Below are 23,966 nucleotides of genomic sequence, written 5' to 3'. Positions count from 1 at the left end.
TTGCTTTAGCTATCACTAACATAAGATGCTTAAAATCACTTTGAAATAGTTCAGATCTAATATGTGAAAGTCAAGTTCAAACACAGGGAACTTTATGAGGGACACAGCTACGTATTTTTTTTTTCCGTTTGGAGTTTTATGAGGAGTGCTTTAAAATTTTTAAATGGCAGACAGCACAACTTGATGTCTAACAGAGTATGATAAATGGTCTTGTAGATACATCACTGAGACGAAGGAAATTACACAAGGTGCTTGGAAAACTTAGGTGGCAAATAAAAATGTTGCCAAGAAAGAGGATAGCAAAACCAGGACTGAGGGTGTCCTTAGGTGCTATTTTTCCTCAAGTAGCTTGCATAATACAGGGCATCCAGTCCCATCAGTCAGGCAAATAGAAAGGGAAAAGGTGGAAATGGTGGAAGATTGTATTTTCTTGGGCTCCAAAATCACTGCGGACGGGGACTGCAGCCATGAAATTAAAAGATGCTTGCTCCTTGGAAGGAAAGCTTTGACCAACTTAGACAGCATATTAAAAAGCAGAGACATCACTTTGCTAACAGAGTTCCGTATAGTCAAGGTTATGGTTTTTCCAGTAGTCATGTACAGATGTGAGAGCTGGACCATAAGTTCAATTATGACTGAACTTTGGCGGAGCATCAGAGAACTGATGCGTTCGAATTGCGGTGTTGGAGAAGACTCTTGAGAGTCCCTTGGACTGCAAGGAGATCAAACCAGTCAATCATAAAGGTAATCAACTCTGAATATTCATTGGAAGGAGTGGTGGTGAAGCTGAAGCTCCAATACTTTGGCCACCTGATGTGAAGAGCTGCCTCAGTGGAAAAGACCATGATGCTGGGAGAGATTGAAGGTAAAAGGAGAAGAGGGTGGATGAGATGGTTAGAAAGTATCCCCAACACAATGGACGTGAGTCTGAGCAAACTCGGGGAGATAGTGAAGGACGGGGAAACCTGGCGTGCTGCAGTCCATGGGGTCACAAAGAGTCGGACGGAACTTAGTGACTGAACAACAACAACAACAACCACCTCAGAAAATACACGTCTTTCAACTTTTTGGTCCCTAAAATATAAGTGAATAATTATTTTAAAAATACACTTGCCAAATAGTGGGCTACCCTGGTGGCTCAGATGGTAAAGAATCAGCCTACAATGCAGGAGACCAGAGTTTGATCTGAATCAAAGTTAACTGTTTGAAATGCAAAGCATGATCACCAGCAAACAGAAATACATGGCAAAAGTGGGAACCTCATACCGTGGATGTTTGCATCAAGTAATCATAGTCATCCCTCTCATCTGCAAGGACATCTTCCGTGAGTCTTGCAGAATGGCTGGTGCTATAATCTGGCTTTGTTCTTCGAAGCAAAAACCTGAAATATATTAGAGGATTAGGAATAAGCAACTTGAAAGTGTTTTGCCTATCTCAAACATAAACATATAATTAACTTGGTAGACTGGTTGTCAAACAGTATGATTAACCCCCAAGAGGGCATCAGACAATATCTGGAGATATTTGGGGTTGTAACAACCAGTGGAGTATGCCACTGGCATCTAGTGGTGGAGGCCAGGGACACTGCTAACCACCCATCAATGCACAAGGCAGACTCTTACAATAAATAATTATATGACCCAGAGCACTGGCAATAGTGCTGAGGCAGAGAAATTTGCATTTATTGTAAGAAAGGAGGCTAAAACAATTTGCCTTCTTCTCCATTAAAAAATACTATTAAAAATAAAATACTAAAAATGCTATTTAGAATATAAAGATAGAGTATTTCAACCAATGCTGTAAATGGAAACATCTTAAAAATGAACTCTAGGGAGAAAGTACTTACAAATCATATCTCTGAAGATAGCTTAGTATCTACAATATATAAAGAACTCCTACAAATCAGTAACAAAAAAGCAAATCACCCAATCAAAGAAAAAAAAAATGGCCAAGAAGTTGAATAGACATTTCTCTAAACATGATATACAAATGACCAATAAGCATATGAAAAGATGTTCAACATCACTAATCATCAGGGACATGGAAAGGAAATCCACAATGAGATATCACTTCATACCATTTAGGATGGCTACTAGCAAAAAACCCAGAAAGTAACAATGGTTGACAAGGATATGGAGAAATTGAGACCCTTGTGCAGTGGTGATGGAATTGTAAAATGTTACAACTACTATGGAGTACAATAATTTTTTTTCTCAAGAATTTAAATACAGAACCACTAGGCATCCCACTTTTGAGTATATATCCAAAGGAACTGAAAGTAGGGTCATGAAAAGCTATTTGCACATCCATGTTCATAACAGCATGAATCACAATAGCCAAGAGGTGGAATCACTCTAAATGGCCATCAGTGGATGAATGCATAAAAAAATGTGGTGTATATACACACACTGGAATATGTTCAGCCTTAACCAGGAAGTGAATTCTGACATATGCTGCAACACATATGACCCTTGAGGACAATATGCTACATAAGTCAGTCACAGAAAGACAAATACTGTATGACTTCATTTACATGAGGTATCTAAAGCAGTCAAGTTCATAGAAACAAAAAGTGGAGGTGAGCAGGGGTTGGCACAGGTTGGAAAGGGAACGCTGTTACATGGGTGTACAGTTTCAGTTTTGCAAACTAAAAATGTTCCAGAGATCTGTTTCACAACAATGTGAATACACTTAGCACTACTGAACTGTACACTTAAAAATGGTTATGATGGCAAATTTTAGTTTTGCTACAATAAAAAAAAACTCATAGGAAAAGTAACTCTTGAGATAGATTGTTAGTGCCAACAAATCAGAGGGCAAACAGGCTGCTTTATTCTTCTGTGGAATCCTTGGTACATAAAGAAGGAAGAAGAGGTGGAAAAAGTGGACTTTGGACATCCCTTACCCTCTACTGCCCTCTCCTGTGACCCCACATAATAATTACATATTTAAAATCATTTAAAAAATTAAAATTACAAAAACTTTAAAAATCATTTTGCATATATCAATGACCTCTGTTTCAGACGAGAGGGTTTTTCCTGAGCATAATCTTTGTGGTTATTAAACTCTGGTTTTGTAGCTTCTTTGTCTTTGTCTCCTCGATCTGGCACCAGATGGCCATGAGCTGTCTTCATGAGAACCTCAAAGTCTGAATCCACATCATAATCCTCCAGATCATTCTTGGGCCCAAAGAGCCCAGTGCCAGGGATCCCTCCAGCTGCCGTCTTGGAGAAGACCTCTGCACACTCGATGGGCATGCTCAGACGATAAAACATGATATCCGTGCTGCTGTTCTGAGAGCCAAAGGACTTCTGAGTGACTTTTAAACACGGGGAACTGTCTATGGTGCCATCTATTCTGGTCACCTAGCAAATGAAGAAGCAATCATTCAGATGCTCAGCACTGTTGACTTCCTGATTCCAAAACCCCTTTAAAAGTGCATCACACCTTTAAAACTCCAGACATGGCCCACTCATGGCATAATTTTATAAATGAGATCATTAAACATAGGGATGGCTATGTAAGGATATGCTCACAGTTCTGCTTCTAACTCAGAAGACAATCTGGGAAATTCCCGTTACAACTGTATATACTCAGATTGAGCCTGCCATTGCTGATATATGTATATATATTAAAAAAAAGAATTGCATACCGTTGACCCTGAACAATGCAGGTTTGAACTGCTTGGACCCACTAAGATGTGGATATTTTCAAGGGGAAACACTACCAAGGGTACTACATAATCCACGGTTGGTTGAATCCGCAGAAGCAAGAGGACCAACTATAAATTAAATGCAAATTAACCACAAAGCTATTCCAGGCTCAACCATAGTTAATCAGTCTAATCAGCCTCTCACACAGTACCTAAAATCAGAGGGTAATTCTATCCTTAGATTAGCCTATAATGGAACATTAGAACCCTTATTTTAAGTAAATGACAGTAATTGTCTAAGTAGGAACTCCCACTCCTGGTTTTGGCCGATGGTCCAAGTTTAAAAAAAAAAAGCAAACCTCAATATGTTCATGGTTTGATGGAACTTGAAGAAATTGAGGAAGCCTCTTGCTCAGCCACATGGTAATATCCCTATTTGTGTTAACGGCAAATGGTTCATAGCCCTCTTGTAAGCCACAGATGGTGAAATATTTCAAGGTGCTGACATCCTTTCCAAAGTTCAGCCTGCCCACTTGAGCCACTCCCAGGCTACACACAGGTATGAATCCTGGGAAGAAAAAAATACATGTCAAAAATTTTAGGATCATTCATATAAAATCCTTTCAGTATGGAATTACCAAAAGTATCACTCCAGAACTCTTACCTTTGTGAAAGCTGTCACCCCAAGGCAAAAACAACAAACCACAGACACTAAGTCTTTTTTTTTCTTTTAATTGGAGGCTAATTACTTTATAATATTGTGGTGGGTTTTGCCATACATTTCACATGAATCAGCCATGGGTGTACATGTGTTCCCTATCCTGACTCTCCTCCCACCTCCCTCCCCATCCCATCCCTCAAGGGTCATCCCAGTGAACCAGTCCTGAGCGCCCTGTCTCATGCATCGAACCTGGACTGGTGATCTAGTTCATATATGATAAAATACATGTTTCAATGCTATTCTCTCAAATCATCCCAGCCTCACCTTCTCCCACAGAGTCCAAAAGTCTGTTCTTTACATCTGTGTCTCTTTTGCTGTCTTGCATATAGGGTCTTCAATGTGAGGATCAGAAGACCAGTGTTTGCCCTTGGCATTGTATTTCAGTAAATGTGGGCTCTGGGTAAGTGCCTTCTTTCACCTTAAACTTCTTCTGTAAAATGAGATAATGGCTAAGCATCCCCCAAGTCCTTCAGGGATCTCAGTGAGCAAAGTCCCCATCCCACAGTCCCCTAGTTCCGAGGTGCAGGTGACTCTTTGCATGGGGAATGTGAGAAAGAAGAGCCAAATTGTGCTGCTATAGAGCCTGAAATGTGTAAACACAAAACACAACTAAGCTATAGATTTCCTTACATGTGATGCAAAGAAAAAAAAAAGAACGTTGGAGACAACATTTTCAAAGGTTTTCATTCACTGATAGCTGCTTTTGATCTTTGAAGAGAATTTTGCCTGTTTTCTTTCCTAGAGTTTCCTAGATCTAAGCATCAAAAATGTACATATAAATAAAAATTTTGAAGTAGTTGCTAAAATCCTGCTGAAACTCATCTGTCCCATTCCCTTCAATATCACTGTCAGTATAGCTTAAGAAGGGTAATGCATAATTAACATAAATAATATATGAAATCAAAAAGTAAGTTAAAAGTTAACAAGAAACTAAATCAAAAGCAACAGCAATGAGAAATGAAGAAACAAACAGTTTAATGTGTGGCAGGGTTAATCTTTCCACTATTAAATAAAGAAGGGAAACCCCATTAATTATGTTAATTTTTTAAATTCTTTGGAATTAACTGCCTGGTAAGGGGATGAGACGATGTATTTCAGCAGATGCAGCATTTATGTACTTTTAAAAACCTCAAATATGCAGATGACACCCCCCTTATGGCAGAAAATGAAGAAGAACTAAAGAGCCTCTTCATGAAAGTGAAAGAGGAGAGTGAAAAATTTGGCTTAAAGATCAACATTCAGAAAACTAAGATCATGGCATCCGGTTCCATCAGTTCATGGCAAATAGATGGGGAAACAGTGACTGACTTTATTTTTCTGGGCTCCAAAATCACTGCAGATGGTGACTGCAGCCATGAAATTAAAAGATGTTTACTCCTTGGAAGGAAAGTTATGACCAACCTAGACAGCATATTAAAAAGCAGAGACATTACTTTGCCAACAAAGGTCCGTCTAGTCAAGGCTATGGTTTTTCCAGTGGTCATGTATGGATGTGAGAGTTGGACTATAAAGAAAGCTAAGCACCAAAGAATTGATGCTTTTTTTTTTTTTAATAGATTTTCTGATTTTGTTTTGTTTTGTTGATATTGTATTTTTTTAATTTAATTTTATTTTTTAACTTTATAATATTGTATTAGTTTTGAACTGTGGTGTTGGAGAAGACTCTTGAAAGTCCCTTGGACTGCAAGGAGATCCAACCAGTCCATCCTAAAGGAGATCAGTCCTGGGTGTTCATTGGAAGGACTGATGTTGAAGCTGAAACTCCAATACACTGGCCACATGATACAAAGAACTGACCCATTGGAAAAGACCCTGATGCTGGGAAAGATTGAGGGCAGGAGGAGAAGGGGATGACAGAGAATGAGATGGTTGGTTGGCATCACCGACTCAATGGACATGGGTTTGGGTGGACTCTGACAGTTGGTGATGCACAGGGAGGCCTGACGTACTGCAGTCCATGGGGTCGCCAAGAGTCAAGCACGACTCAGAGACTAAACTGAACTGAATTTCTTTCTGCTATACTTTACATGAAATTTCAAACAGCCAGCACAATAAACAAGGTCAGTATTGGGATGCAGACTACAAATGAGACGCTCTAACTTGTAGATCAAAGAAGCAGAGGATCCTATGAACAAAATACCAAATTTCTACCATTATGATGTCCACTCCTTTCCTTGTTGAAATTAGCAGCAGTGAAAGCATTGTATCGGGCTTCCCAGGTTGCTTAGTAGTAAAGAATCTTCCTGCCAGTGCAGGAGATGCAAGTTTGATCCCTGGGTCAGAAAGATCCCCTGGAGGAGGAAATGGCAACCCACTCCAGTATTCTTGTCTGGAGAATCCCATGGACAGAGGAGCCTGGCAGGCTACAGTCCAAAGGGTCACAAAGAGTTGGACATGACTGAGCAAGCCCAAAAGCAATGCACAACTCCAAACAGTACAAGACAATAGAAATAACATCTGATAATTCATAAGGATTTCACCCAGTGTGTATCTTCAGTATATACTTAAATAAACGCTTGTGTCACAGTGCTACCAACCAGGAAGCATGAACACATCCAGCTGGGTTCAAGGAAGTGTGAATGATGAGTTTCTAGTTAAAACTAAAAAAGCCACAGCTGTGTCTGTAGCTGTGCCAGTTCTTGATGATGTAGTCAAGGAAATATGCATCCCCAGAGGAATCAAAAAAGAAAAAAAAAGAATAAATACAATAGATCTGAGACAGTTTAAACTACATGGGCACAAACTGGCAAACCTAAGTAGGGGATATCAAGATAGAAATACCTCCTCTGATGCTAAACATTTCTTTCTTTCTAATCACTTTATGTGTAGATGGAGTTACTACCCTAAAAGTGAAGTTATCGAATACCTAAAAATATCTGTATAGATATCAGGTATTTATTTATTAATATCTGAACTTTTCTGTATGTCTGATATGTATGTAAACATTTGCATGTCTGATGTTTTCATCTAAAAAATCAAGTACTTATTGCTGTGTCCAAAGATTTATGGGGAGGGAGGAGGGAGGAGGGTTCAGGATGGGGAACACATGTATACCTGTGGCAGATTCATTTTGATATTTGGCAAAACTAATACAATTTTGTAAAGTTTAAAAATAAAATAAAATTTAAAAAAATATATCTGAAAAAAACCCCAAAAAAACAAAGATTTATGTCCTAGACTGTTAACTATGACTATATTTAGAATCCTAGAATATTGTTTGGACAATAAGTATGTTTTTTCTTTTCCAAGGTATACTACTTAACTTTTGAAAATCTGTTTTACAAAGGTTCATTAATATTTAGGAAATAGTCATAGTAAATATTACTTCAATAAAGAAAGAGGTAACCCATGGCTTACTTTTTTTTTTATTTTATTTTTAAACTTTACATAATTGTATTAGTTTTGCCAAATATCAAAATGAATCTGCCACAGGTATACATGTGTTCCCCATCCTGAACCCTCCTCCCTCCTCCCTCCCCATTCCATCCCTATGGGTCATCCCAGTGCACCAGCCCCAAGCATCCAGTATCGTGCATCGAACCTGGACTGGCAACTCATTTCATACATGATATTTTACATGTTTCAATGCCATTCTCCCAAATCTTCCCACCCTCTCCCTCTCTCTCAGAGTCCATAAGACTGTTCTATACATCAGTGTCTTTTTTGCTGTCTCGTACACAGGGTTATTGTTACCATCTTTCTAAATTCCATATATATGCGTTAGTATACTGTATTGGTGTTTTTCTTTCTGGCTTACTTCACTCTGTATAATAGGCTCCAGCTTTAAAGATGCAAAAACACAAGAAGGTTTTTTTTAATCAAAAAAGTTTAAGAATTTTGGAAGTTTTAATACTTTTTTCTCTTTTTATGTCTCTCAATTTCACAATTTTTAAATGAATACATATTTTATTATGAAAAGAAGTGATAGTGTGTGTAAAAATACTCATTTAAGAAAATAGGATACAGAAATGTGGAAGAATGATGGGGATATAAGATGGTTCAAATACATGTTCTTCAAGTTATTGAAGTTCAAATTCTCAATGCTAGTGAGTTTACACTGAGCTCAGTACCAGAAATCCTGCTGACAAAATTATACTAGTACAAGAGAGATCAAGAGTGATTTAGTAATATGCATTACTAACTGTACCCAATATTCTATAATAACCTATATAGGAGAAGAATCTGAAAAAGAATGAATATATGTATAACTGAATTATTTTGCTGTATACTTGAAATTATCACAATGTGTAAATCAACTATACTCCAGTAACTTTTTTAAAAAAAAGACACTTTCAACTATTCATTTCTTTATCCAAGTTTTTTGAGCAGCTACTGTGTGCCAGAAACCAGAAATGTTAAGTGACTAACACAGACCCAGCTAAAAGGTTCTCACAGTCTAATATGATGGGAAGACAAGTGAAGGAGTGAAGCCAAGATAGCCTACTGATCCATTGAAAAAGAGGGAGTGACAAGAGACCAGGAAGAGTAGAGAGATGAAGTCAGCAAGATCTTGCAGAAGACCTACCATCTAGTAGAGGGCAGAAGGCAGTACTAGGAAGTGACTAAAAACAGAGTTTGGAATCCAACAGACCTGGATTCAAGTTTCAGCTCTACTGCTTCTTGGCAAGTTACTTAAACTCTCCAAGCTCTAATCTTTGCTTCTGTAATATCTATGCAATACGGTTGTGCTTTTAAAAACAAGATCCTGTATGTATAGTACTTGACATGTATGTTCATTAAACTAATTTTAAATGGGGAAAAAAAAAGGTAAAAGAAACTAAATAGCCATAATAAGAGAACGGCTAATTATGATACACACACAAGATTAAATAGGTACAGTCACTACAAATAATGTTTAGGACTCACAAAAATAAAACTGTAGAGGGAAATAAAACTAACCTGGCAACACTTTAAAATGGGTTATTCCAGGTGAGGTATATATAGCTGTTCACTGCACTATTTTTGCACTTCTCGAAAAGGCTGACATTTCTTAAAATACAAAATTAGTAAAAATATCAAAAGTTATGCTTAAAATGTTTTTATGACTTAGGGAAATATTTATCAAATTTAAGGTGGCAAAAGAAAATTATTTTTACACCTCCAACTTTTAAATGGGAGAAAACACATTAAAAATCAAATTTCTCTCTGGGTAGTAGAAACATGATTTTAACCATTTTTATTATAATCCTTTATATTTTACAAATGTTCAAAAATGTATTAATCTTATGAAAGATAAATGAAAATAATTTTTCATCAGCTTATAGCAGTAGGGTTTTTTTTTTTTTTTTTTTTTTTTTTTTTGCTTTAGCATTTTGGTCTCCTTTAGGGGAATATATTTGTGAAAGTACATCCACAAGTAGAAATTATGCTATTTCTTTCTCTTTTTAATTTAAATGAAGTAGAAGCTAATAAAAATTAAATTGTATTCTGACCTCTGAAGATGCAGTTTCAGTAGCAACTATGAAGATCCCCTGGAGAAGGAAATGACAACCCACCCTAAAATTCATGCCTGGGAAATCCCACAGATGAAGGAGCCTGGCGGCTACAGTCCACGGGGTCACAGAGAGTCAGACACGACTTAGCTACTACACAGCACAGCATGATAATAAAACAATGGTTATTTCTAAAAACTATGTTTTTAAAATGAGCATCTTACAGCAGGAACGACTAGATGACAATACTATCAGAGCAAACAGAGAGTGGAGAAGAACTCCAAGTACTTTTCAGTTGCCAGGCCTTGGTCCCTTCCATTTAGCCAGTATCCTGCAAACAAATGCTTACCACACAGGGCTCCCTAACAGCAGCTAATTCCCTGAGTGTTTATCTAACGCATCATCTCAGTGACCATTAACAATCATTCATTGAGACAAGAATTATTATTATCTTTTCCCAGTGACTGAATTCCAATCTCAGTTTAAATCACAGCTAAGCGGTCAGAAAGAACCCCAGGTGTGCCAGATCTCAGAGTCCACGGCACCTCATGCGAAGAGTTGACTCATTGGAAAAGACTCTGATGCTGGGAGGGATTGGGGGCAGGAGGAGAAGGGGACGACAGAGGATGAGATGGCTGGATGGCATCACTGACTCGATGGACGTGAGTCTGGGTGAACTCCGGGAGCTGGTGATGGACAGGGAGGCCTGGCGTGCTGCGATTCATGGGGTCGCAGAGTCGGACACGACTGAGCGACTGATCTGATCTGATAAATTCCCAAAGAGTAGAGATTTTCGGTTTCACAGATCATACAGTCTCTGTCAAAATTACTCAAGCCTGAGTTGCAGTGCAACCACAAAGAGTCTGTGAACAAAGGGGCATGGGTGTGTTTAAATAAAACTTTACTCACAAAAACTGGAGGCAGGGTGGATGTGGCCCTCAGGCCTTAGTCTGCCAACTCCTGCTCTAAGTTTTCAACATTCAAACACTGTATCCAGTCCCTCCATTTGGCAAATATGTAATGTATACTGACCACATGCCAACCACTGTTCTATGCATTGGAGATAGTTGTGAACAGGACAAAAAGGAGCCCCTGCCTTACCAAATCTTACCTTTATGTAGAGAAGGCAGATAATAAGTAAATAAAGAGTTATCAATATACATAACGTTGGGAAGTCATAAAAGTTATCAAGACTGGTGTTTTACCATAAATTACACAAACTGATAAATGACCTCACTCTTAATAATTGTCCACAGTAAAACATGACAGTTGACGTTCAATTCTTTAATAATGTGAGGTGAGATGAACTCAAAAATATTCCAACCCAATGAAACAGATTTCCACAAATTCATGCACACACCTCCCTCAGAACAGGTTAAATATCAGTCCTGCCTTTCTGTCCCCTGTGTTCTCCCTCTTCTATTCCAGTTACCTTAACTGACATCCTGCAAATAACAAAGTCTGATGTATCTAAAGGAAGTTTTCTTCCTGGCAGTGGGTCTTAAATTAGTACACATGAGTCCAGTTGGTTACTTGGGCCTGTGCCAGACCCACCCTAACTATTTGTAAATCTGTTAAAACAGTAGCTACAACTTATGGCTAAATTGCTTCCTCCACCAAGAGACAGATGGCTTCAGCAAATTTTAACTTTCTCCCTCGATGAGCCACCTCACTCCTGAGCAGAGGGGTATGTTGGGAGCATGCAAGTCCAGCAAAGAAATTGGCAGTCACAAGGGTGTGGGGGCGGGATGTGGGTGTAAAATCTGTGGTGGGAGCCAGAATTAAAAGAATATAAAGTAGATCACAAGCCTACCAGCTTTTCCTAAGAATACACAATTTCAGATTTTGGAATTTCTGAAATGCAGGTAGAAATCCACATTTATAACCTAAACTAAAGGGACAAAAGCAGATAAAAATGGCTAATATTATACTAATGTGTAGATCTGAATTATTTGATCAGAAGGAAAGGCAACATTTACTAATGGTCTACTATGTGCCCAATTATATATAGCACCTTTCCATCTATTATTAAATATTAACCCCATTTTTCAAGGTGAGGAAACAACTAAGATGTTAAATTATTCTGTCTAAGGTCCTATAGTTAGTTAAATGGAATGCTAAAATTTGACTCAAGAATGCTGATAGGGAATGTAAAACAAAAATTATTTGCCTTAGATTTCTGAGATCTTTAGAACTTTGAAAGAGGTATGAAAAGACTGTTTCCAATTAGTGTTTTGGTTTTTTTTTTAAGGAAATGAAAACAGAAGGCTATATGCCCAAGACCATATAGCAAGTATTATTTTTCAGAACTGGATCTAGAAGCCAGGACCTCAGACATGATATTTGTTGCCTCTATTCCATTTTGGCTTTGAAAATGATTTAAGAAATCATGCTACGTGAGGTCTTAGGGAATTTCCCATGATGCAAATGGATGTTTAGTGCAGGACATTGTAACACCGAGGCTGGCACAAGAGGGCATTCCCATCCATACCTTCTTCCTGGCTCTTGATTCGGTAGGATTTTTAGTTTTGACCTTGAAAGCCATCACAGGGCTTCCCTGGTGGCTCAATGGTAACAAATCCACCTGCCAAGGCAGGAGACACCGGTTTGATCCCTGATCTGGGGAGATCTCACATGGCGCAGAAATACTTAGTCTGTGTGCTACGACTATTGAGCCTGTGTTCTAGAGCCTGGGAGTTCCAACTACTGAGCCCACATGCCCTAACTACTGAAGCCCGTGCACCCTAAAGCCTGTGCTCTGCAGCAAAAGAAGCCACCACGATGAAGCCCGCACACTGCAAGTAAAGAGTAGGCCCTGCTTGCCACAACTGGAGAAAAGCCTGCATAGGAACAAAGACCCAGCATAGCCGAAAATAAATAGATAGTAAAATTATATACAAAAAGTTCAGGGTTTTTTTGTACCATCTTACAGAAAAATTGCAATGAACTTAAAAAAATGAATAAAACCATCCCATTCTCTCCATCAGTTCAAATCCAGAAAAAAAGAATGTTTAATATACACAAGGTCTGACATCCTTTATCCTGACTCCTTGACCTTTTCTGTATAATTTAAACCCTAAATCTTGCTGTTTGGCTTTACTGTATTTACAAATAATAAGCTTCTGGTGTTGTACATCTATATAATTCCTTCTAGTACCTCCAAGTTATATTAAAAATATGCAAAACTTCCAATTTTCACAGAGGTAATTATGTATACAAGTTATTTTATTAACCATCCACCAACTTTATTCATTCTCAAAATGCTCTGTAAGGTAGAAATTTCCTCTGTTTATCAATATATAAAATTTAACTGTCAACTAACTGGTCAGTTTAGGTTAAATAGTTTGATTTTCACTGAATTAATCAATCATTTCACAATGAATTTCCCCAAATGACATGCTATTTAGATTACATACACACAAGCTCAAAATACATACTAAATAATAATCTGAAATTTTACTGTAAAGATTAAAAATCTTACATTTAAAAAACTTTATTTTTTGGCCACAAGGCATATGGATCTTCCCTGACCAGGGATTGAACTCATGTCCCCTGTGTTGGAAGTGCAGAGTCTTAACCACTGGACCACCAGGGAAGTCCCAGAATCTCCTCAGTTCTTAAAAGTATTCCATGTAATGTACAACGTATTTTAAGAGTTATACCTGGAAAAATCCAGAGAGTTTCTAGGATAGCATTCCTTTTTGATTCTAGACAAAACTATGAGACTGTTTATGCTGGTTTCCAACATCTTCATATTCTTTAGAGTTTTCTATCACTTTATAACTAAATGTCCTTATCTACACTCAAAATATCTAGTGTCCCAATCCATTATCTCAGCTGTTTGGATTGTCTCACTGCAGTGACTCATAGTCTTAATTTCTTCCTTCTTTCAACGAGCACTTATTTTTAAGAGGAAAGTAAAAAAAAAAAAAAAGTGAAAGTTGCTCAGTCGTGTCCCATTCTTTATATCCATGGAATTCTCCAGGCCAGAATACTAGAGTTGGGTAGCCATTCCCTTCTCCAAGGGATCTTCCCAACCCAGGGGTTGAACCCAGGTCTCCCACACTGCAGGCAGATTCTTTACCAGCTGAGCCACCAGGGAAGCCCAAGAATACTGGAGTGCCTAGCCTATCCTTTCTTTAGGGGATCTTTGCAACCCAGGAATCGAACCAGGGTCTCTTGCACTGCAGGTGGATTCTTTAGTGGTGAGCTACAAGGGAAGCCCTATTTTCAAGTGGGGAGATTCCCAAAGATGTTACTTTCCTGGGTCTGTTGTGAACCTGGGTCCCAGTTCTGTATCAAGAACAGGTTGTACAGGTTGGTACCAGCTACAGAAAGGACAGAGATGTTATGATGGAGTCAGAAAGGCAGTAGATATTTGGGACAGTACAGACCCAACCTTAATTCACACAATGTTGATAGCTACACTGGATGAGTAATACATATCCACCAAACAGTCTGTACTTCAAATGAGAGTAAAATAATATTGTAAGATAGACTGCTAACTTTCTATACTCTTTTTCTTTCTTTTTTTAAGGCAGCATAATAAAATCAATAATGGAAAGCTATTCCTCCCTTTTCCTTTAGCGGTCCTTTCTGCCTAAAGCTATGCAGCTATTTTAATTATTAAAAATATTCTGTATTCTCCCAAGGAATTCCATGCAGTCTCAGCACCAGGAATTGAGTTTTGCTCACTGTCCTTTCAAGTTTTAGATACAGAATCAAAAGCACCCTTTCTGGATTTGATTATAATCATTACAGGTATAAAACCTGAGGGCCCAGAGGTGATTAACAGAAAAGCTGACAGGCTTGAAAAAGCTCCAGTGTAATGAGACACTTACACAAGATACGTACTCACAGCCTACTTTGTAAAATGCAGGGAATCTCTAAACAAGATAACTATTCTTTTACCATCTGGCAAGATGTTAAATAATTCTCTTCCTTGCCTTAAATTAAGGATATGATTAGCTCTTCAAACTACTGGTAACATGAAGCTCTTGTACATTAAGTGTAAATTAAGAATGGTACTAGGGATATAAGTATAGAGGGGGGGTCATGGATTCATTTCCTAGAATTGCCATAGCAAAATACCACAGACATTTTCTTTACTCATTCATCTATCCACAGGCATTTAGGTTGCCTGCAATTGCATCACAATAGCCACAACCTAAATTGCATTTGCTGCTAAGTCGCTTCAGTCGTGTCCGACTCTGTGCGACCCCATAGACGGCAGCCCACCAGGCTCCCCCGTCCCTGGGATTCTCCAGGCAAGAACACTGGAGTGGGTTGCCATTTCCTTCTCCAATGCATGAAAGTGAAAAGTGAAACTGAAGTCGCTCAGTCATGTCCGACCCTCAGCGACCCCATGGACTGCAGCCTACCAGGCTCCTCCATCCATGGGATTTTCCAGGCAAGAGTATTGGAGTGGGGTGCCATTGCCTTCTCCAAAATTGCATTTAGGTTGTGGCTATTGTAAGTAATCCTGCAGGGAACATGGGAGTGCAGGGATCTCTTTGAGATCCTAATTTCTATTCCTTCAGGTCTATATCCCAAAGTGGGATTGCTATATCACACGGTATTATATTTTAAATTTTTTGAGGAAGCTCCATACTGTTTTCCATAGCAGCTGCACCAATTCTCATTCTCATGAATAGTGTACCAGGGACTCCTTTTTCCCATACTCTCACCAACATTTATTATCTTTAGGGTTGTTTTTTTTTTAACATATTTTGGCAGGTGTAAGGTGATATCTCATTGTGGTTTCGATTTGCACTTCCCTGGTGATTAGTAACATAGAGTACCTCTTCCTGTTTATTCGGTTTCTTTGCTTATTCTTAAAATGGGTTATTTGGTTTTTATTGATTTAGGGTTTTACTAATGAGCTGCATCACCAGATGGTCAACCCCAAAATCAGATTGATCATATTCTTTGCAGCCAAAGATGGAGAAGCTCTATACAGTCAACAAAAACAAGACCAGGAGCTGACTATGGCTCAGATCATGAACTCCTTATTGCCAAATGCAGACTTAAATTGAAGAAAGTAGGGAAAACCACTAGACCATTCAGGTATGACCTAATTCAAATCCCTTATGATTATAGATTGGAAGTGAGAAATAGATTTAAGGGACTAGATCTGATAGACAGAGTGTCTGATGAACTATGGAATGAGGTTCGTGACATTGTACAGGAGACAGGGATCAAGACCATCCCCATGGAAAAGAAATGCAAAAAAGCAAAATGGCTGTCTGGGGAGGCCTTACAAATAGCTGTGAAAAGAAGAGAAGCGAAAAGCAAAGGAGAAAAGGAAAGATATAAGCATCTGAATGCAGAGTTCTAAAGAACAGCAAGAAGAGATAAGAAAGCCTTCCTCAGAGATCAATGCAAAGAAATAGAGGAAAATAACAGAATGGGAAAGACTAGAGATCTCTTCAAGAAAATCAGAGATACCAAGGGAACATTTCATGCAAAGATGGGCTCGATAAAGGACAGAAATGGTATGGGCCTAACAGAAGCAGAAGATATTAAGAAGAGATGGCAAGAATACACAGAACTGTACAAAAAAGATCTTTATGACCCAGATAATCACGATGGTATGATCACTCATCTAGAGCCAGACATCCTGGAATGTGAAGTCAAGTGGGCCTTAGAAAGCATCACTACAAACAAAGCTAGTGGAGGTGATGGAATTCCAGTTGAGCTATTTCAAATCCTGAAAGATGATGCTGTGAAAGTGCTGCACTCAATATGCCAGCAAATTTGGAAAACTCAGCAGTGACCACAGGACTGGAAAAGGTCAGTTTTTATTCCAATCCCAAAGAAAGGCAATGCCAAAGAATGTTCAAACTACTGCACAATTGCACTCATCTCACACGCTAGTAATGTTCAAAATTCTCCAAGCCAGGCTTCAGCAATACATGAACTGTGAACTTCCAGTTGTTCAAGCTGGTTTTAGAAAAGGCAGAGGAACCAGAGACCAAATTGCCAACATCTGCTGGATCATCGAAAAAGCAAGAGAGTTCCAGAAAAACATCTATTTCTGCTTTATTGACTATGCCAAAGCCTTTGACTGTGTGGATCACAATAAACTGTGGAAAATTCTGAAAGAGATGGGAATACCAAACCACCTGACCCACCTCTTGAGAAATTTGTATGCAGGTCAGGAAGCAACAGTTAGAACTGGACATGGACCAACAGACTGGTTCCAAATAGGAAAAGGAGTACGTCAAGGCTGTATATTGTCAACCTGCTTATTTAACTTATATGCAGAGCACATCATGAGAAACACTGGGCTGGAAGAAGCACAAGCTGGAATCAAGATTGCCGAGAGAAATATCAATCACCTCAGATATGCAGATGACACCACCCTTATGGCAGGAAGTGAAGAGGAACTAAAAAGCCTCTTGATGAAGGTGAAAGAGGAGAGTGAAAAAGTTGGCTTAAAACTCAACATTCAGAAAACGAAGATCATGGCATCTGGTTCCATCACTTCATGGGAAATAGATGGGGAAACAGTGGAAACAGTGTCAGACTTTATTTTTTTGGGCTCCAAAATCACTGCAGATGGTGACTGCAGCCATGAAGTTAAAAGACGGTTACTCCTTGGAAGGAAAGTTATGACCAACCTAGATAGCATATTGAAAAGCAGAGACATAACTTTGCCAACAAAGGTCCGTCTAGTCAAGGCTATGGTTTTTCCAGTGGTCATGTATGGATGTGAGAGTTGGACTGTGAAGAAAGCTGAGCACTGAAGAATGGATGCTTTTGAACTGTGGTGTTGGAGAAGACTCTTGAGCGTCCCTTGGACTGCAAGGAGATCCAACCAGTCCATTCTGAAGGAGATCAGCCCTGGATTTCTTTGGAAGGAATGATGATGAAGCTGAAATTCCAGTACTTTGGCCACTTCATGCGAAGAGTTGACTCATTGGAAAAGACTCTGATGCTGGGAGGAACTGGGGGCAGGAGGAGAAGGGGACGACAGAGGATGAGATGGCTGGATGGCATCACTGAGTCGATGGACGTGAGTCTGAGTGAACTCCGGGAGTTGGTGATGGACAGGGAGGCCTGGCGTGCTGCGATTCATGGGGTCGCAAAGAGTTGGACACGACTGAGCGACTGAACTGAAATGAACTGAATGAGCTGCAGGAATTCTTTATTTTGGATTACCCTTTATCACATATGTGACTTGCAAATATTTTCTCCCATTCCATAGGTTGCTTTTTCATTGTGTTAATAGTTTCCTTTGTTGTACAAAAAGTTTTTAGTTTAATTCTACTTCTTCATTTTTCCTTTTGTTGACTGTTCCTGCTGAATAAAATCATTGCCAAGGCCACTATGAAAAAGCTTCTCCTTTATGTTTTCCTCTTAAGAGTGCTAAAGTTTCAAGTCTTATGATGAAGTTTTTAATCCATTTTGGGTTGATTTTTGTGTATAGTCCAAAATCATGTTGTGCACACTCACAGAAACATTTTCTGTATGGTTCAGAATTACATAAGGGTCCAATTTCATTCTTTGCTTATGAATATCCTATTATCCCAACACCAGTTATAGAAAAGATGAATCTTTCCTGACTCTGTGTTTTTGGTATCCTTGTCAAAGATCAGCTGATTATATATGATCAATCTTACAATAAATTTTATCTCTCAATAAAGTTTAATGATTTTCTCTATAAAAGTATAGTATACCTTATTAGAGTGATAACTAGTGACTACTGAAAACTCCTAATATTACTGTAAATGGAGTTTTCTATTTAGTGTTGCAGGTTTTCTGTTAGTGTAGAAATGATAGGTTGCTAAATCTTCCAATTATTCCTAGTAATATCTGTAGCTTCTTTAAGGGCACTGGTCCCCAACCTTTTTGCCACCAGGGACCAGTTTTGTGGACATCAATTTTTCCACAAAAAATTGTGGGAAAGGGAGAGGGTGGTTCAGGCAGTAATGATTACCATGGAGAACGACAGATGAAGCTTCGCTTGTTCGCCCCATCGCTCACTTTCTGCTGTGTGGCCTGGTTCCTACCAGGTGGTAGACTGGTACCAGTCATGGCCTGGGGGTTGGGGACCCCTGCTTTAGGGTTTTCCCTAAATGATTTCCCTAAATGTAAATGATTATCTGCAAATACAGATTGTTGCTCCTCTTATTCCAGTTCTTAACATTGCCAATTTCTTTTCCTTGTCATATTAAAAGTTTGAAAATCAGTTCAGGAATAAACACGTTTTAGCACAAGAATAAACTAAAGTACTAAAAGAGTTTATAAATACTCCTTATTTAAATTTTTCTTACATCTACCCATCTTTATATCTGTGCCATACTTGACTTGGAATATTTTTCCATCTTCATAACTTCTTCTTATTGCTATAAAGAATGTCAGCTCAGACATATATTGGCTAGTAAAACATCAAAAGAACAATGTTGTTAAGATATATAAAAATATATTTATTCTCCACTAGCCCTGTTCTTGTCCATTATAGTAAGAATTACTTCCACTGGTCTCCAAAGGAAGGGTATCAAGAAATGCTCCATATAAAAATTATCACTTAAAAAACAAAAAAACTTTAGTCCCAAATTTGATATGGAATAAACTCTGCCTTTGGTAAGATGAAACAGACTCTGGATGAGTCAGGAGACTTCCTTTCAGGTCCCTGCTATAGAGCACGCATCTTAGTTTGATTGGCTACCAGGCCTCTGTGAATAAAAGTTAGAACATCTTCTATGTTATGAGAAAGACAATTTGTGATAAAAAATAACTCCTGATTAGTTAACTGGATATGGATAGGGGGAATATATCTAAAGATTCCTGATGAAGAGACATGCTTGAGGTGGAGCGGTGAGCAAGCATAAATTCCTATTCTATTCTGAATAGACAGGCACCAAGGATGCCTTTTGATAGGAAGTTCAGCTGAAACTAAAACTGTATTGGTCAATTAATTTGTTTTCCATTGCTGTGAAACAAATCACCACCAATAGCAGTTTAAAATAATGTCCACTTATTATTTCCCAGGTCTATAGGTCTTCCCTGGTGGCTCAGATGGTAAACAGTCTGCCTGCAATCCAGGAGACCTGGCACGATCCATGGGTTGGGAAGATCCCCTAGAGGAGGGCATGGCAACCCACTCCAGTATTTTTGCCTGGAGAATCCCTATGGACAGAGGAGCCTGGCAGGCTACAGCCCATAGGGTAGCAAAGAGTTGGACACGACTGAGTGATTAAGCATAGCACAGTTCTATAGGTCAGCAAGTCTAGGCATGGCATAACTGGGGTTCTCTGGTCAGTGTCATAAGAATGTAATCAAGATACTGACTGGACTGTGTTCTCATATGAAGCTCAGAGTCCTCTTCCAAGCTCCTTGGTTGTTAAAGTAATTCAATTCTCTGTAGTTGTATGGTCAAGATCTCCTTTTTCTTGTGAGTTAGCAACCATGGGCTGTTCTCAGATTTGCACCATGTGGCCCTTTCATACCAGAGCACTTTGTTCCTTCAAGTCTGGGAGATTTTATCTCATACTTTGAATCTCTCCAACTTCAAGAAGCACCCAATCTCTTTTAAGGGCTCACTTGATTAGGTCGAGCTCATAATGGTTAATCTCTGCTTGGTTAGCTTAAAATCAACAGATTACTAGCCTCATCACAAAGCTATACCTCATCACATTCAGATTGTGCCCGCACTCCAGAAGAGAGGGTTATACAAGGCATGTCTACCAGGGAGCAGGACTCTAAGAGGTCCTCTTAGAATTCTGTCTGCAGTAGAGGGTATTGCTACCTCTTTTCCTGGCCTCTTGCCAATCTTGATCCCGAATGTGTGTCAGTCTAACGGTGAGAAGAGACAAGGAAGAACTCACAGAAAACCTTAGCAGGGACAGCAACTGCACTTGCCAGCACTCTTCCTCAGTTGACATTATAGCCACAGGGCTCTTTGAAAAATGAAGATTCAATTAATCTCTTCGTTTTATCTACAGATGCTCTGAAGTGATGTTTTTTTTTTAATCCAAATCGAAGGAAGAATCCTAAAAGAGGATCTGCCACATAGATGAAATAGCTTTTAAAGTCTGAAAACTCCACTCCAGGACTACAGCTCTGTAACACTCTTGATCTTGACCATGTAAGTCCTGGTCCTTTGAGGGGAGTTAAAAGACTAACAGATCTTGTTCTTCTACCAGAGGCCAGTATGTCTCAGCAATTTGTTCTTTGTTCAAATCACATACAAGCTTTAAGGTCAAGTCTGTGGTCACTGAGGGACAGTGCAGTTTCTCTTTGGGAAAAAGATCTGTAGCCTTTTAGAAAAGCCTCAATTGCATCTTTATGAAATAACCAGATCCTCACCTTGAACTAACTGGATGGCTATATCTCCACCTGGATGTAACTGGATAACCCCATCAGTCTTTCAAAGATTTTTGTAATTTTCCTTTTGATGTTATCTAGAAACAGTTTATACTGGTCAAGCCATCATTTCAGCTATGTAAACTATACAAAAGGCAGAGACATCAAAATATATTTAGCCGTGTTGTCTACTGAGCTGATCAGATAGGGATCTGCAGAGTGCACATATGCATGTATGTGTACATATATGTATACGTTTTATAGAGAGAAAACTTTCTGTCCATTTTATTACATAGTCCTTTTGATTGCTTTACATGTGACTAAGCTATTTCTGCAGAAACAAAAAGAAATTATGGGATCTTTAAAAACACCAAATCAAGCACGGGACAGACACAAAGACAAGGTAGGTATAAGAACAATCTGAAAAAGAGCACTTATGAACCTTTTTAATACTTTAGCAACCACAGCATACTCTGGTTGACCTAAATTAAAGGTTTTTTAATATAATCCTTTGAGCTGTAGACATCCCGAGGGCTCACTCTCAGTGGTGATGGGTAAGTTAGAGAGCTCAACTCAGGGCCTCATATTATACTTTTACCCAGAGCAGTCCCATTGCAGTTTTTTAAGAAGCTATGTATTGAGTAGAGTGTACTTTGTAAAGGACCATTTGGGAAAAGAATTTTTAAAAAGGGTGGATCTATGATTCATTTTGCTGTATACCAGGAATTAACAGACCACTGTAAATCAACTATACTCCAATAACAATTTTTTAAAAAAAGAAGCAGCTATGTAAAGTAAATTGGAAGGGAAAGGGAAAATTCCACTTCCAAAAAAAGCATTTGAAAGTCATAGGCATGGATAAGCTTTGTAGTCCTTTTAATGGCAGAAAGTTTAAAATTATGACTAGCCCTTACAAAGTTAACGGTCATGGCTAAATAAAACTTAACACCTGCTTTGGAGACCAAAAGGATACTTTTTAACACATCCAATAAGAATCCAATGAATGGACTACAGAATTTTAAGATAATTCATCAGAAAGCTCTTTATAATTCTAACATCATTCTATGAATCTATGTGGTATAAATTAAACATGCAAAATCTACAAAGTCATTTTAAAAATTTAACTTCAAAATAATAAAAGCATAATATGCAAGCATTTTAAAATAACAATTATAGAAATAAAACCTCAGGTTATATCCATAGTACTGGACAGTATAGACATTACACAGAAAAAAAAACACCCTCTCTCACCTTCCCTGTGATATACTGACACTCATATCCCAAAAACAAAACCAGAGGAGGGGAGATAGGTGATGGAAGGTTAAGGGAAGAACGGGAGCACCCTGCGGGGCTTCTGAGCTGGAATCCTTTCCTTGTCCTCTATTTCTTGTTTGTACGAAATAGACTATGGCCTCCTTGAACTACCCCAAGTTCCAAAGGGCAGATTCGAACAGTTGCTAATCAGGAAAGGGAGGGGATGCAGAGACAAGAGAGGAACAGCCAAGAAACAATAGTGCAGCCTTGGGACAGGGTCCAGGTTCTACCTCAAAAGATACACATAAAAATATCTTTAAACTCTTCACAGAACCAAAACCCCCAGCAAATGGAGGATGCCAGCATTCTGCACTCCAGATTAAAGGAACCAGAGATACTCATCCGATTATCTGAGATCAGATTGAAGAAATTCAGGCATTATGCACACACACCCTGATCTCAGTAACCCCACCCTAGAACCAATCACCATTAAACTCCTCACCAAATCCTCCTGATGGCAGGAACCCACTGTGCCCCGCTTTGCCTGCAAAGCAATAATGCTATTTTCTACTTCACCGCAAACTCTGTCTCTGAAGTTCAATTTGGCACCGGTACAGAGGCCAAACTTCAACATCAGTCTCATCCACTACCCAGAGATAAAGGTATTCAAAACAAGTTATAAAAAGGCAAAATTCCTACTATTTTCACAAATCTATGTTTGAAATCTATGGTCACAACTGCTCAAATCCCTGGGTCATGCCTGCTTGAAAAATATGGGCTTACCTGTTCAATTCCTGGACCAAGAACATTCCTTGGAGGAGGAAATGGTAGTAAGCTGCATTATTCTTGCCTGGGAAATCCCATGGACAGAGGAGCCTGGTAGGCTGCAATCCTTGGGGTCACAAAGAGTCTGACATGACTCAGCACACCTGCTCAAAAGCTCAGTTAATGAATAACTATAGAACTTAATGCAAATAATGAACTGGCTAAGGTTTTTTAAGGATTGGTGAGAAATTTGTAGACTGGTAAAAGTATTGATTGAGGTACATCTTAAAATCCAAGACTATATATACATATATTAATATAGTCAAGTAACGATTACTCAGTTATATCCAACTCTTTTTGACTGCATGGACTGTAGCCCTCCAGGCTCCTCTGTCCATGGGATTCTCCAGGCAAGAATACTGGAGTAGGTTGCCATGCCCTCCTCCAGGGGACCTTCCAGGCCCAGGGATCACATCTGCATCTCTAACATCTCCTGCATTGGCAGGTGAGTTCTTTACCACTGGTGTCACCTGAGAAGCCCCAATAGGATCTATTCAGTCATTTTGGGAAAAAAAAACAGTGTTAGGTTATTTTGTTTATATGCTCTAGATTAACACCATTCAATAGAATTTTTGTTGACGATTTAAATGTTCTGTATCTCTCCTGTTCAATTGGGCACCACTAACCATAGGCTCCTGTTGAGCATTTGAAATGTAGCAAGTGCCATTAAGAAACTCAAGTTTTAACTTTATTTCTTCTAAATTAATATAAATTCAAAGAACCTCATGTTATGACAGAGGCCACCCCATTGGAAGTACTGTCCTGAAAAACA

General features: G+C 38.8%; 1 protein-coding gene across 1 annotated transcript in view; it reads right to left on the bottom strand.

Moving 5' to 3' along the window:
- The window catches only part of RYR2 (ryanodine receptor 2), a 764,447-nt gene that overhangs the window by 270,229 nt on the left and 470,252 nt on the right, over positions 1 to 23,966 (bottom strand). Inside the window, exons 32-34 of the mRNA XM_055589046.1 lie at positions 4,012 to 4,220; positions 3,013 to 3,365; positions 1,267 to 1,381 (exon numbers count right to left, since the gene is read on the bottom strand). Of these exons, the coding sequence (XP_055445021.1) occupies positions 1,267 to 1,381; positions 3,013 to 3,365; positions 4,012 to 4,220 (677 nt within the window). The remainder of the gene's footprint in view (positions 1 to 1,266; positions 1,382 to 3,012; positions 3,366 to 4,011; positions 4,221 to 23,966) is intronic.

Source organism: Bubalus kerabau, chromosome 1 (genome assembly GCF_029407905.1).
Source record: "Bubalus kerabau isolate K-KA32 ecotype Philippines breed swamp buffalo chromosome 1, PCC_UOA_SB_1v2, whole genome shotgun sequence".
NCBI lineage: Eukaryota > Metazoa > Chordata > Mammalia > Artiodactyla > Bovidae > Bubalus > Bubalus kerabau.
The sequence above is the reverse complement of the archived record's forward strand: the minus strand, read 5'-3'. Positions and strand labels throughout refer to the sequence as shown.